Source organism: Oncorhynchus tshawytscha, linkage group LG16 (assembly GCF_018296145.1).
Source record: "Oncorhynchus tshawytscha isolate Ot180627B linkage group LG16, Otsh_v2.0, whole genome shotgun sequence".
Taxonomy (NCBI): Eukaryota; Metazoa; Chordata; class Actinopteri; order Salmoniformes; family Salmonidae; genus Oncorhynchus; species Oncorhynchus tshawytscha.
Genome location: NC_056444.1, coordinates 65,984,204 through 65,997,893, shown reverse-complemented (window position 1 = coordinate 65,997,893; position 13,690 = coordinate 65,984,204). Strand labels below are relative to the sequence as shown.

General features: G+C 40.0%; 1 protein-coding gene across 1 annotated transcript in view; it reads right to left on the bottom strand.

Moving 5' to 3' along the window:
* The window catches only part of LOC121839690 (metabotropic glutamate receptor 4-like), a 185,059-nt gene that overhangs the window by 94,502 nt on the left and 76,867 nt on the right, over positions 1 to 13,690 (bottom strand). Inside the window, exon 2 of the mRNA XM_042299923.1 lies at positions 5,089 to 5,305. Coding sequence (XP_042155857.1) covers positions 5,089 to 5,305 — 217 coding nt within the window. The remainder of the gene's footprint in view (positions 1 to 5,088; positions 5,306 to 13,690) is intronic.

Genomic DNA, 13,690 nt, shown 5'->3' with positions numbered 1-13,690 from the left:
TATTTATCCAAAAGTGAAAATTCTGCCCCCAAGCCCCATTAACAAAAAACATGTATTTGATGGCTGCCAAGTATGAAGTACCAAAAACTACAACAGTTAGTTAAAGTAGGCTAAATATATGATCATAAGCACCTGGTTTAGAGGGCTCTTATATATGAATCTTAATATAGCCTATAGCCTTGAATTAAATACATGAGAGAATCTCCTCAACATTAGAGTAGACCACTTTTTTGACTCAAAATGACCAACACATTTATTTTCATAATTGCGTGACACACAAGGAGGTAATCTTGATATCAAATTCTTATACATGTGTAGTAACTTAATGATTATTACAATAGCAACATAATTGTTACATAGGATGTTCCTTTGTAAATGCATAATAATGTAGTACTTACATAAGTGGAATAAGGAACAGTCACTAGTCCTCTTGTGTACAGTATTTACAAACTCTCAGCTTATTTCTATGCAACTAAAATGCAATAACCAAAGTATTATGTGACCTAACATGCTATTAAAATGTTGCTTCAAAAGTAATTACAGTTTTATTACACAGGCACAAGAACAGTTTAATGTTAAGTGTTACTGAAAATGCTAATAGTAACAAAATGTGGCTAGTAGGTGCAGAAAGTAAACAAAATATCCCAAAACTGTCTTCTTGAATCAACTACAGCCAAGGTAGGTGGAAAATAGTTTGTATTCTGAGGAAACTATCCCTTTAAAGATGGTGTCGTGTTTGTTTGAAACAAGAACAGATGGACAAAGAGGTTTGAAGTTGTTTTTACTAAGCATCCAAGTTGCTGTTTGCAATGTTTGCAAATAGCTTTGAATTACTCTGCAATATTTTCAGGTATTGAAAAATGAGTTGCAGCCTTTGACCTTTTCAGTGGCATGTTGAAAGAGTCATACAGAAGTTGAGCGTCACAACTTATTTATTCTTATCTGTAAAAAAATATCATTGGTTTATTGGTTTGACTTGATTATGTACACCTGGGACAATGGATATTCAGAATAATGTACATTTACTAAATGTTTAGGTAAAAATGTATTGTGTAGATACAATATGACTGTTAGATAGATTAGAATAGTATGGGAGATTGTGTTTGCTCTATTCATTCTCTTTCTATCTTCAACACGCAGTTCCAGATACAGCCTTGCCATTAGTTGAAGGCAGCCAATCCAATAGTTTCAGAAAAGTAGTCACTTCCTGAGATCTGTATTCAAATATTTTTTTTACGTTGTTGATTCCTCAGGTCTGTATTCAAATAGTTTTAAAAGTAGTTATTTTCTTAAATCTATATTCAAATCGTTTTAAAAAGTAGTCACAAATAATTGTAGTCAACTCCAAAGTAACTATTTGTTCCCCAGGAAAAAATGTACTTTCCACAAAGCATCGTAAACTATGGTAACACTTTATTTTAAGGGTTGTAATAAACCATTTCTAAGGCATTTCTAAACCATTTGTAATGCATTAATAAACAGTGTGCTCACCATGTATTAATCATTACTCCCACATTTGTAAATGTTATTAGCTATTAGTTATCTAGTTCTTCACAAATGCATATATATTTCCTTAAATATCGTGTTGTGTGCTTATTCTTTTACCAGGTACTGCTGGAATGTCTACCAATGGCATGCCCATTTTTTTGTGAGAAATTACACTGGTCAGTAAAAAATGCATAAAGTATTTATAAAGGGCTCACTTTAGATTAGGGGCTGCAAATATATTTTACGAATGATTAGTAAATGGTTTATAAATGTGGAAGTAATGATTAATACATGGTGAACACACACTTTATAAATACCCATAAAATAAAGTGTTACTGGGCTGGATAATGTTATATGTTACGCTGTGAACGGTCAGATAAACCATTCTGTATTTGGTTGATGAAAATGTGACAGTAAAATAATTCTCATACGGTATGATGCGTATGATGGATGATTGTCATAATGTTGTTGGCTGTACGACCCAGTCGTTCAGTCTTTTTGTTCTGTATCTATGAACGCGACCCAGTCGTTCGTTCTAAATGTTCCATTGCCATACTGGCTGGCAACATTCGTATCCCTTGCTTGCTAACTATCCAACTACGGTTAACTTACAGTCACGTCAAACAGTGCAGAAAAAATAACAACAGTAGCTGCATTTGTTTAAGCCGTTTTCTACTGACATTTATTTGGATACATCCATAGCAATGAGCTAATGAGTCACGATTTTGCCTGGTATGCCTCTCGTTAGGACACTGTTGCTCATAGGATCTAGCCAACAACACAGCTAACACAATAACTTCAAACTGAAGCTGGAAAGACTGCAAACTAGCTGCACTTCGTTTCGTTTGACCTTTTTCCAATATACATTTCTTTGTATATATCCATAAAAATGATGCCAGCTGATTCATGATTTCGATTGGCTGAGAAATGCTGCCTGTCTCTCTCTCGTCCCGACTCCCGACCCCGACACGTTCATTACTAAGGGACAGTTGGAGATTGAATTTGAATATTGAAACAATGTTGCAAATGTTGGAGAGACAGAGAGTTCAAGGTTTATTCAAATCTCCGCTGTTGAAAACAAAATGTTATTCTAAAAGAAATGTGAGATAATGTCTAGATGCTTTTTGTAGTGGAGATCAAGTTTATAACTTCCCTGCCTGGGCTGATGTGACAGTGAATTGCACAGTCAGATGAAACAGAGTAAATAGGCATTTTAACGTCATAGATTTAGCTGGTGGTAACTTGTATAATAGACAACGGCTGGAATCCGCTTTTAACCAATCAGCATTCAGGATTAGACCCACCTGTTGTATAATACTATTATATTTAACACTTGTTGTTTGATCTGTGGATGGAATGCTCAAATGGAACAGGTATTTTATGACTGTCATTTCCTTTCATTTGAATTTTGCTGGGTCACAACATTTGAACTACCCTGAAAACTACAGACCTCTCTGCCTCTAATGCTTCCTAAGGAGACACAGCTAAAGTGGCATAATGCCATACCTGAGCGCCTCCAAAGTAGATGCAGGCCGTTGAGTCAAATAATACTGCAGAGATAAAAGCACTCAAAAGGTAAATTGTAATTCCCAATGAGTTCCCCTGATTTGTTTGGTTCTGTTCCTTGAACAAAGCAATTATTCAAGGACAGTCTCTCACCATGACATCTGCTATACACATAAAGGGTCAAGTGCCATTCAATCTATGTTAGTGTTTGCATTGCATAGAGATGGAATCATTTAGCAGCAAACAATTGATTGCGCTTTTCAAGCCAGTGGCTCTTAGGTAAATGAAAGTGCAACATTATGTACAAACATGGCATCTATGGTAGCCCTTTACATACGTACCCATATACAGGTTGAAAATGGCAGATTTGGAACGTAGTGGCTGTACAGTAAAATGCTATACATGACATCAGAGCTCTGGCTCTGCGCTTCACAGCGTTGTATTGGTTTTGACTGACAGCCGTTCTGAACTTGAGCACCACACATGACAAGACGTTGCCCCCATCCCTCCCGGTAATTGGGCAACTTTTGCACATTTTTTGTTGTCTGAATAAGGGAAATGCTGTAAATGCTGTAAAAGATTACTCAATGTATTTTGAATGATGAGACATTGAGGATTATAATAAATACTGCTTTGATGTCATACAAGAAAGCCAAACAGCCGTGAGTCCAAATGTGCATAATTCCAAATCATAAACTGATGTCATATACTGTGTCACTATGTTTAATGTACAGTTACAAGATGACACAGTGTCATACCCTTGGTTGTTCTGAACAGAATGAGCCTGTGTTTGTTTTATTACATCTAAACTCCTTTCTATGCTCACCAAAATTACAATCTGTTTCTCTGAATTGCCTTGTGGAAGTTTAACACTGTAAGATTGTATTTTATTTAACTAGCCATGATGGAAATAGAACAAGCTTTCAAATTATGCCCACCTGACCCAGATTTGGTTTTAAAATGTCTGTTATTGTATTGCGTAAACAACAACTGTAACTGTGTGATTGGCCTAGCGCCGTCCGGCTTAGGGAGGGTTTGGCCGGTAGGGATATCCTTGTCTCATCGCGCACTAGCGACTCCTGTGGCGGGCCGGGCGCAGTGCACACTAACCAGGTCGCCAGGTGCACGGTGTTTCCTCTGACAAATTGGTGCAGCTGGCTTCCGGGTTGGATGCGCGCTGTGTTAAGAAGCAGTGCGGCTTGGCTGGGTTGTGTTTCGGAGGATGCATGGCTTTCGACCGAGCCCGTACGGGAGTTGTAGCGATGAGACAAGATAGTAACTACTAACAATTGGATACCATGAAATTGGGGAGAAAAAGGGGGTAACATTTTTTTTAAATAATCCAAATAAAAGTGCATTGAAATTGCTTAGGGACAGTGCAGACTTTGGAGAGGTGTGTGGCCACTTGAAGACACCAGTTAGTCCTCTCACTCAAACCCGTGTCATTTTTTGGTCTTATGTTGCACCTACCCCACATTTTACAGGAACAGTCTTGTTATGTTACTGAATGTATCCAGAGTATTTTCAGAGTACAGTAAATGCGAAATGTACATAAAATCAACAGTGTAATGTTTCGATTCAGTCAGTCTTGTGTCAGATTTACTCACATTTGATCTCGAAATGTTCCCATTATCTCCAAACTGTTCCCTTTCAATTGCTACAATGATTATGCATTTAATATTTTATGTAAAAAACATTTCAATTTAGCCCTGTCCATATATGCCAATTCCCACGAGTGTAAAGGGTTAAGTGATTGGTTTCATTTTAATATGCCAAATTCAACCATGATAATGGTGTATCCATATAACTAAATGTAGCTTTTTCATGTCCATAAACTGCAGAACTTTAGCATTGCCACTTAAAAGCATAGTCCCCCCATCAATACAAATCTACCTCATTTATCAGACAGGTTATCAGGTTAGCGACACAAAACATTGGTAAGTTTCCATACCTGACCAATTTGTGAAGCCATGTGATGCCATAATAGGTTTCTGATTGCAGGAGCCAATAATACATCATATTTCTCTAAATTAGACCCAGCATGCATGTGGAACAGTGAAAAATAATGTTCAGGAGAGATGGGAGATGACTCACCCTCTTCGCGGGACTTCTGTATGAAGGCATCCACACCGCTTTCTCCATAGTTACCCTCTGATGCTACTGTGGAGACATAATTCCAGCGCATGGCTTTAACTATGTCCACCATGGCCTGTGCCTGGTAGGTGTCCGGGGGCACGACTCGGGAGAAGAAGTCGTAGCGCGTGTTATCACTCAGCTCTGGAGCCGTGGAGGCATAGCTCACCTGGGGGATCTGAGGAGAGAGTGAACAAGAGAACATGGTGTGAGCACATACTGTACTTCCAGTTTATAGCACAGGAGGTTGGTGGCACCTTCATTTAGGAAGACAGACTCATGGCAATGGCTGGTGTGGAATGGTATCAAATACATCAAACACATGGGTTCCATGTGTTTGATGCCATTCCATTCGCTCCTTTCCAGATATTATTATGAGCTGTCCTTCCCTCAGCAGCCACTGGTTTATAGTATTGCGATATGCTAGGAGGAATGTTGGAAGTTAAAACATCTGAATTATTCACAATTATTCATTAATTGCCACTTGTTACAATTGTTACGAGATTTTGTTGTTATGAGATTTTATCAAGTCGGCTCTTGTTCAAGATTAGTACTGTAGGTCATTTCTAATTTACAGAGGTATTCAACACCTTTGTGAAAGACTTCGCTTTGTGAGTAGGATGTCAGCTCTTTGTTTTCATATTCGTCCCCTAGCTTACAGAATATATGTTAATAGCTGAGTTGCAAAATGTAGAGGCTTGATTGGCTGTGTTAAAATCGGACTTATATAATGTCGAGGCTTGATTGGCTGTGTAAAAATGTGATTTATATAATGTAAAGGCTTGATTGGCTGTGTTAAAATCAGACATTATTTAAGGGGTAAGAGCTTGTAATAAAAGAGATCCGTTGTAATAAAACTAGTTTGTAAGGGGTCATTTCATATAAAGTAAATCTAGTACCTAAAGGGAAAGGTCTTTGGTGGGATGGTGGTAACATAATTGAGCACAGTGTATCACACATTTATGCTCTATCTGAGTTGTTTCATTAACCACCCCTCTCATTTCTCTGATGTTGATCAATACTATCAAACGATAGACGTACACCATGCTTGTAAGGTCAAATGATGAAGTATAGAGATAAATTCTGGGTTTATCAAATTTATATGGGAATAGTGTCAAATAGCTGATGAAGAGGTAGGCTTTCCTGTTCATTCAGGTTACTGCTGAGTAAATGGACTGAGGTGATCATCTGGATTTTACTCCATATATGGAGGGTGTACCTCAGAATAATGTCTACTGTATTATTCTTCTGGGATATTACACTGAAAGTTCGACACCTATAGACAGTTGATACAACTGTTTCAAAAATGAAGAAAATCTACCACAAACATTTAGTCTCGGTCTGCTCACTCTCACAACTATACCTATACCTACAGTACAACTAACCGGTGCCCCCGTACATTGACTCTGTACCGGTACCACCTGTATATAGCCTCTCTACTGTTATTTTCACTGTCATTTTACTGTTTTTTTTTATTTGTATTTCTTTACTTATCTATTGTTTACCTAATAGCTATTTTTTACTTAAAAATTGCACTGTTGGTTAGGGGCTTGTAAGTAAGCATTTCACTGTAAGGTGCAGGTGACAAATAAACTTCCATTTGATTTGATTTGAACTATGTGCACAGACTTGGAGCCGCTATGGTGTCATATAGTACTCTACAAAAGTGATCACAGCATTTCTCAAGAGTCAAGAAAACTCTGAGACTAAAGCTCAAAGTAGAGATGTAGGCAAAGTGGTATTCGAGTCAATCAAGTAGCACAAAAGCTATGAGCAAATTAAAATGTGATTCTCACAGACTAGAAGTGATTCATTTGTGGGTGAAAGGTGTTAAGAGACAAGGGCCTTTGTTCCAGGGCCTGTGATAACACATTTTAAAGAGCAAATTAAAGCAAATTTCAACCCTGCCCACAGCAGGCAGGACCCAAGTAATCATCAATTTCAGTGCAGCTGCACAAGACCCGATCTTAATGCTCATGGTCAATTTGGTTTGACAGTCGATATACCTATGGGACTAGTTAAAGATCATAAGTAAATAATACAATTTATATAGGACAATATTTCAAATACACTTCAAAACCTAAATCCAACCATAAATTGTATAAAATAATTTCCAAATATTGAAAGCATTTAATGAGACAACGAAAACGTTGTTCCATCTACATTAGTGCCGGGACGATACCAGTAACGCGATACTCGTTAGTATCGTGGCAAAGAAACAAAACACGAAGCGGAATTAAGGAAAACAGCTCCAATGTTGTAAACAAACATCTTTATGTTGTCACCCAGAGTCACATGTACTTATTTTCTAAGCTATATAAACGACCAAATAGTTTGTTCTGCTTCGTGATTTAATTTTTGCCATGGAAAAGATATTGTGATACTAGTATCGTCCCTGTCCTAATTCACATTATTGTAATTTATTGACCGTTGCTAACTAACCCCACAGATAGACTATCCAAAGTCAAACCAACTTTTCCACGGTTGCACACCAGCCGGCTGAAGCTAATTGGTGAAAGAATATGGCTACCCTGCTAGCTATTCTAAGTGACTTCAAGACATAACACCTGGTTAGACTGTTTCAAGTTATCTACAAGGGTGAGTGACTGTAACTGTGTACGGTTTTGGCAGAGGGAAAGTGCAAACAATTACCACGTTTGAATAAACACAATAGACACCCGCATAAAAGCATGCCTCCAAGACCCAAATCTCGATCTCAGTTGAACATCCTAATAAGGAGAATTCAAACCAAGGCCAAATCAGGAAGTGCAGTCCTCTTTTAAAGTAACTTGACAAGGCAGTCTTGTGTTTTCCCGGCGTTCACAAGGGCAACATATAGACTTTTTATTAGTGGAGAGAAGACGAATATGGTGTTAATGTACAATGCATTCAGAAAGTATTCAGACCCTTTGACTTTTTCCACATTTTGTTATACTACAACCTTATTCTAAAATTGATTAAATTGTTGTTTTTTTCTCATCAATCTACACACAATACCCCATAATTACTAAGCAAAAACAGGTTTTCAGAAATGTTTGCCTTTTTTTAAATGAAATATCAAATTTACATAAAGTATTCAGACCCTTTACTCAGTACTTTGTTGAAGCACTTTTGGCTTCGAGTCTTCTTGGCCCTCGAGTCTTTTTGGGTATGATGCTACATGCTTGGCACAGCTGTATTTGGGTGATTTCTCCCATTCCTCTCTGCAGATCCTCTCAAGCTCTGTCAAGTTGGATGGGTGAGCGTAGCTGCACAGCTATTTTCAGGTCTCTCCAGAGATGATTGATCGGGTTCAAGTCGGGTTCTGGCTGGGCCACTCAAGGACATTCAGAGACTTGTCCCGAAATCACTCCTGCATTTTCTTGGCTGTGTGCTTAGGGTTGTTGTCTGTTGGAAGGTGAACCTTCACCCCAGTCTGAGGTCCTGAGCGCTCTGTCTCAGCCTCCAGTATTTATGCTGCAATAGTTTATGTGTCGGGGGGGCTAGGAACAGTCTGTTATATCTGGAGTATTTCTCCTGTCTTATCCGGTGTCCTGTGTGAATTTAAGTATGCTCCATCTAACTCTCTCTCTGTCTCTTTCTCTTGGAGGACCTGAACCCTAGGACCAGGACCATGCCTCGGGACTACCTGGCCTGATGACTCCTTGCTGTCCCCAGTCCACCTGGTCGTGCTGCTGCTTCAGTTTCAACTGTTCTGTCTGAGGCTATGGGACCCTGGACTATTCACCGGACATGCTACCCTGTACCTGACCTGCTGTTTTCGACTCTCTCTCTCTCTCTACCGCACCTGATGTCTCTAACTCTGACTGATCAGCTATGAAAAGCCAACTGACATTTACTCCTGAGGTGCTGACCTGTTGCACCGTCTACAACCACTGTGATTATTATTATTAGACCCTGCTGGTCATCTATGAAAGTTTCAACATCTTGGCCATGTACTGTTATAATCTCCACCTGGCACAGCCAGAAGAGGACTGGCCACCCCTCAGAGCATGGTTCCTCTCTTGGTTTCTTTCTAGGTTCCTGCCTGTCTAGGGAGTTCTTCCTAGCCACCGTGCTTCTACATCTGCATTGCTTGCTGTTTGGGGTTTTAGGCTGGGTTTCTGTATAGCACTTTGTGACATCGGCTGATGTAAAAAGGACTTTATAAATACATTTGATTGATTGATTGAAATTTGATTTAAGTATTGTAGGCTAGGCTACCTATTTAATTATTTAATTCATGGATTAAGCATCAGCCCTCATTCTGATCTTGTTCCCAATGATTGTCACGCCTTGGTCTTAGTATTTTGTGTTTTCTTTATTTATTTGGTCAGGCCAGGGTGTGACATGGGTTTATTTTGTGGTGTGTTTTTGTATTGGTTTTAGTAGGTATTGGGATTGTGGCTGAGTAGGGTTGTCTAGGAAAGTCTATGGCTGCCTGAGGCGGTTCTCAATCAGAGTCAGGTGATTATCGTTGTCTCTGATTGGGAAACATATTTAGGTAGCTCGGGTTTCACTGTGTGTTTGTGGGTGATTGTTCCTGTCTCAGTGTTTTGTATTCACCAGATAGGCTGTATAGGTTTTCACGTTCCGTTTGTTGTTTTGTATTATCGTGTGTCATCTTCATTAAATATGTATCGAACTAACCACGCTGCATTTTGGTCCCACTCTCTTTCGACGGAAGAAAACTGTAACAATGATCAGTGCTTTAGTTTATTATGTTGCTGTCAACCGGTTCTGAATTTGCGATGCACCTGACTGTCCATGTTTTTCTGTGCAAACGCCTTTGGATTTGAACATTTGAACAGTTTTGGTGTGTGTACTAGGCTATTTGATTTAATTTATACACATTACATGACCAAAGCGCGTAGACACCTGCTGGTCGAACATCTCATTCCAAAATCATGGGCATTAATATAGAGTTGGTCCCTCTGTGCTGATATACTGCAACACCCTCCAATCTTCTGGGAAGGCTTTCCACTAGATGTCGGAACATTGCTGCAAGGACTTGCTTCCATTCAGCCACAAGAGCATTAGAGAGGTCGGGCACTGATGTTGGGCGATTAGGCCTGGCTCGCAGTCAGCGTTCCAATTCACCCCAAAGGAGTTTGATAGGGTTGCGGTTAGGGCTATGTGCAGCCCAGTCAAGTTCTGCCACACCGATCTCGACAAACCTTTTTTGTATGGACCTCACTTTGTGCACTGGGGGCATTGTCATGCTGAAACAGGAAAGGGCATTCCCCAAACTGTTGCCACAAAGTTAGAAGCACAGAATTGTCTAGAATGGCATTGTATGCTGTAGCGTTAAGATTTCACTTCACTGGAGAGGCCTAAGAGGCCAAGCTTGAACCATGACAATCAGCCCCAGACCATTATTCCTCCACCACCATTACAGTTGGTACTATGCATTGGGGCAGGTAGCATTCTCCTGGCATCTGCCAAACCCAGATTCATCCGTCGGACTGCCAGATGGTGAACCGTGATTCATTACTCCAGAGAACGTGTTTCCACTGTTCCTGAGTCTAATAGCGGCACACCTTACACCACTCTGGTCTACCCAAGAAAGACATTTATCAACTGCAAAACATACATAATTCTGCAGCATGTTACTCTTGGTCTCTGCACTAGTTTTAAATCAATTCACGATTGTGCGCCCCAATACATGTCAGACATACTGTTAAGTTATGTACCCAGTTGGGTCCCTCAGGTCCTCTAGCACTGGCCTTTTAACTATCCCAATGCCCAATGCCTATGACCAAGAGTTAAGGAGAGGCAGCCTTTAGTTACTATGGCCCCAGCCTCTGGAATAGCCTGCCAGAGAATCTGAGAGGTGTGTATATATAGTGTATGTTATATAGTGTATGTGTGTATATAGTGTATGTTACAGCACTTTGGTTTCACTAATAAATGTGTTGAAAATGGAACCAAATCATCTGTTTCTGTCTTCAGTCCTTTTTAAATAGCAAAGATGGGCTATATGAGCTAAGGTTGAATGTGATTGTAAGGGGTGCGTAACTGGTGGCAGGGAAGTCAGACGCAGGAGAGTAGAACTGGGTAATAACCGGAGCAGTTTAATTATCAAAACCAACGGCATCCAGAAATACAAAATATGCAAAACACCAGTCAAAATTTGCACAAGCACTTACAACAAACAATTTCACAGACAGACAGAGGAACCGACTTCGGTAGAAGTTGTGACAGTGATAGTCTGCCTATAACCAGCCTGAGTAGGCCTATAACTCCATTTGTATTCTACTCAGAGTTAAAAGAAGTTAATCAAATTGGAAATTTGCTATTATCAGGCTGGTTAATGCGATTCATGTCTGTTGAATTTGAAAAAATCCACCCGCACTCGGCCCCATCCCACCTACTCAGACAATCAGGATCCGCTACTGCCTTGCGGCCGTGGCATACAGTATACTTTTTACTAAACGATACGTGCTAAAAAGTATGTGACAATGAGTACATAGTATGCAGTTTAAGTACAGTGGGGCAAAAAAGTATTTAGTCAGCCACCAATTGTGCAAGTTCTCCCACTTAAAAAGATGAGAGAGGCCTATAATGTTCATCATAGGTACACTTCAACTATGACAGACAAAATGAGAAAACAAATCCAGAAAATCACATTGTAGGATTTTTTATGAATTTATTTGAAAATAAGTATTTGGTCAATAACAAAAGTTTATCTCAATACTTTGTTATATACCCTTTGTTGGCAAACTTGCACAATTGCTGGCTGACTAAATACTTTATTTGCCCCACTGTATGTAGTAACCTAGTATATGTATTCGGACAATGCCAGTATCACTAATATCCACTGATATTAGTGTAAATCTGCTCATATTCTAAAAAATCCTAAACAGAAGTCCCGTCTTTGTACACTGAAGCTACAGTACCACTATGTGTCTGTTCACACTGAACTGCAATAGCCACTGTCCATCCTGAATCATTTATTTGAAACAAGGTGAGTCGTGGTTACCTGAGGAGAGAGATATGTGTGAGCTATGACTCATGCTGCTGAGTTCAGCTCAGCGTACTATGTTTCCGGAATGAACTGATGCATTTCACCAGTCTGTAGATCAGTGGCTAAACCTCTGCAATACAGGAGTAGAGTTAACCTGCAACTACAGTACAGTATTCCTCTGTGGTCTAGTCTGACTGCTGTAGCGCTATCCTCCCATTCTCTTCTCTCCTCTCCTCTCCTCTCCCTGTCTCACACTGTAGTTGGCTTTGATGTGTTCAGCTGCAGCTCCCATTGATCCTGCCACTAGTGTGTTCACAAGCTGTGCCCAGTGCCTGCAGCCCCTAACACCCACGTCAGCCTTCCTCCCGCTCCCCTATTCCTCCATCCACACGGATGTAGCGGTTAAATTATGCAAATGAACAACAGCACCGCAGTAGAGCATCATTTCAAGTGACACCTGGAAAGTAAGTCACTATTGAAGTATAGTTTTGTCCCTTAAGAGACATCTTAATCCTTGGAATGTTAGAGAAAATATGTGTCACGACTCGTCTTGTGTGAGCAGAATACCATGTAGGTGGATGTGCTTGATGTGTAATGACTGATGATAGAACATGAGATGAGTCTGATAGGAATGGTCCTTAGTCCTGTCACCTCAACTCCTTGCTCTACAATGACAACAGGCCAAGCCGTCCTTCCAGCCTGAAAAGGCCACTGTGTGTCTCTCTGGGCACTCTGTGTCTCATAATTTTAGAGCTCATCGGGACACTCAAACGTCAGTCGTGTCTGTGGTCTATTGCACATGTCCAGAGGGCTCCCTAGGAGGGCTCCCTAGGAACCGACAGAAGTCACCAGACTTAAACAGCTGGTTGTGAGGGGGCAGAGAATGACAGACAAAGTATCCTACAGGACACAGATTCAAGGAACACTGTCCTCACACCTCACCTCCCAATCTTTGCTCCACTTTTGTCTCCTTTGAGGTTAAGTGAAACTGTTTCCTGTCTCCTTTGAAAGGAAAATAAGTGTTCTGGCTTTGAAGAAATGGAGAAACTTCAATCTGTGTTCTGCTCTGCCTCCTAACTGAACATCATTAAAGGGGCTGCTAAACTGTATTTGGAAGCTGCTAACAATGTCTTATTTTAGAGCTCTTGAATATTCACTATTTCACTTTCATTTAACTCATCAAAGACTTCCACCTACATCCAACAGAGTTCTCTCTCAAGGATGTGATTGCATTGTACTGCACAATTCTTTTTACTATCTTCGTGTGTTTTCACCTGTGCTTTTGTGTTACTTTGAAAGGAAATAAATATATAATAGTACATGAGAAAAGACAATGGACTGTTCCTGTCACACGTTGTGGGGTTGCGGTGCCACCCACGAGGATCACTCAGGCTTTCCTCCCAGGGGAGCTTGTCTAAACACAGAACACACATAAATCAGGATAGCTGCTGACATCACGCATCAATGTAGACTACCTGCAAGCCTCGCTTCCATTGTTCCTCTACAAAATAACAGTTCTTACCTCTTCAAGCTTTAAGAAAATGTCTCAAAACTTCGCTAGAGTAAAGATGTATGGGACTATCCAAATGAAGTATTACCAAGACTATGAAACATAGC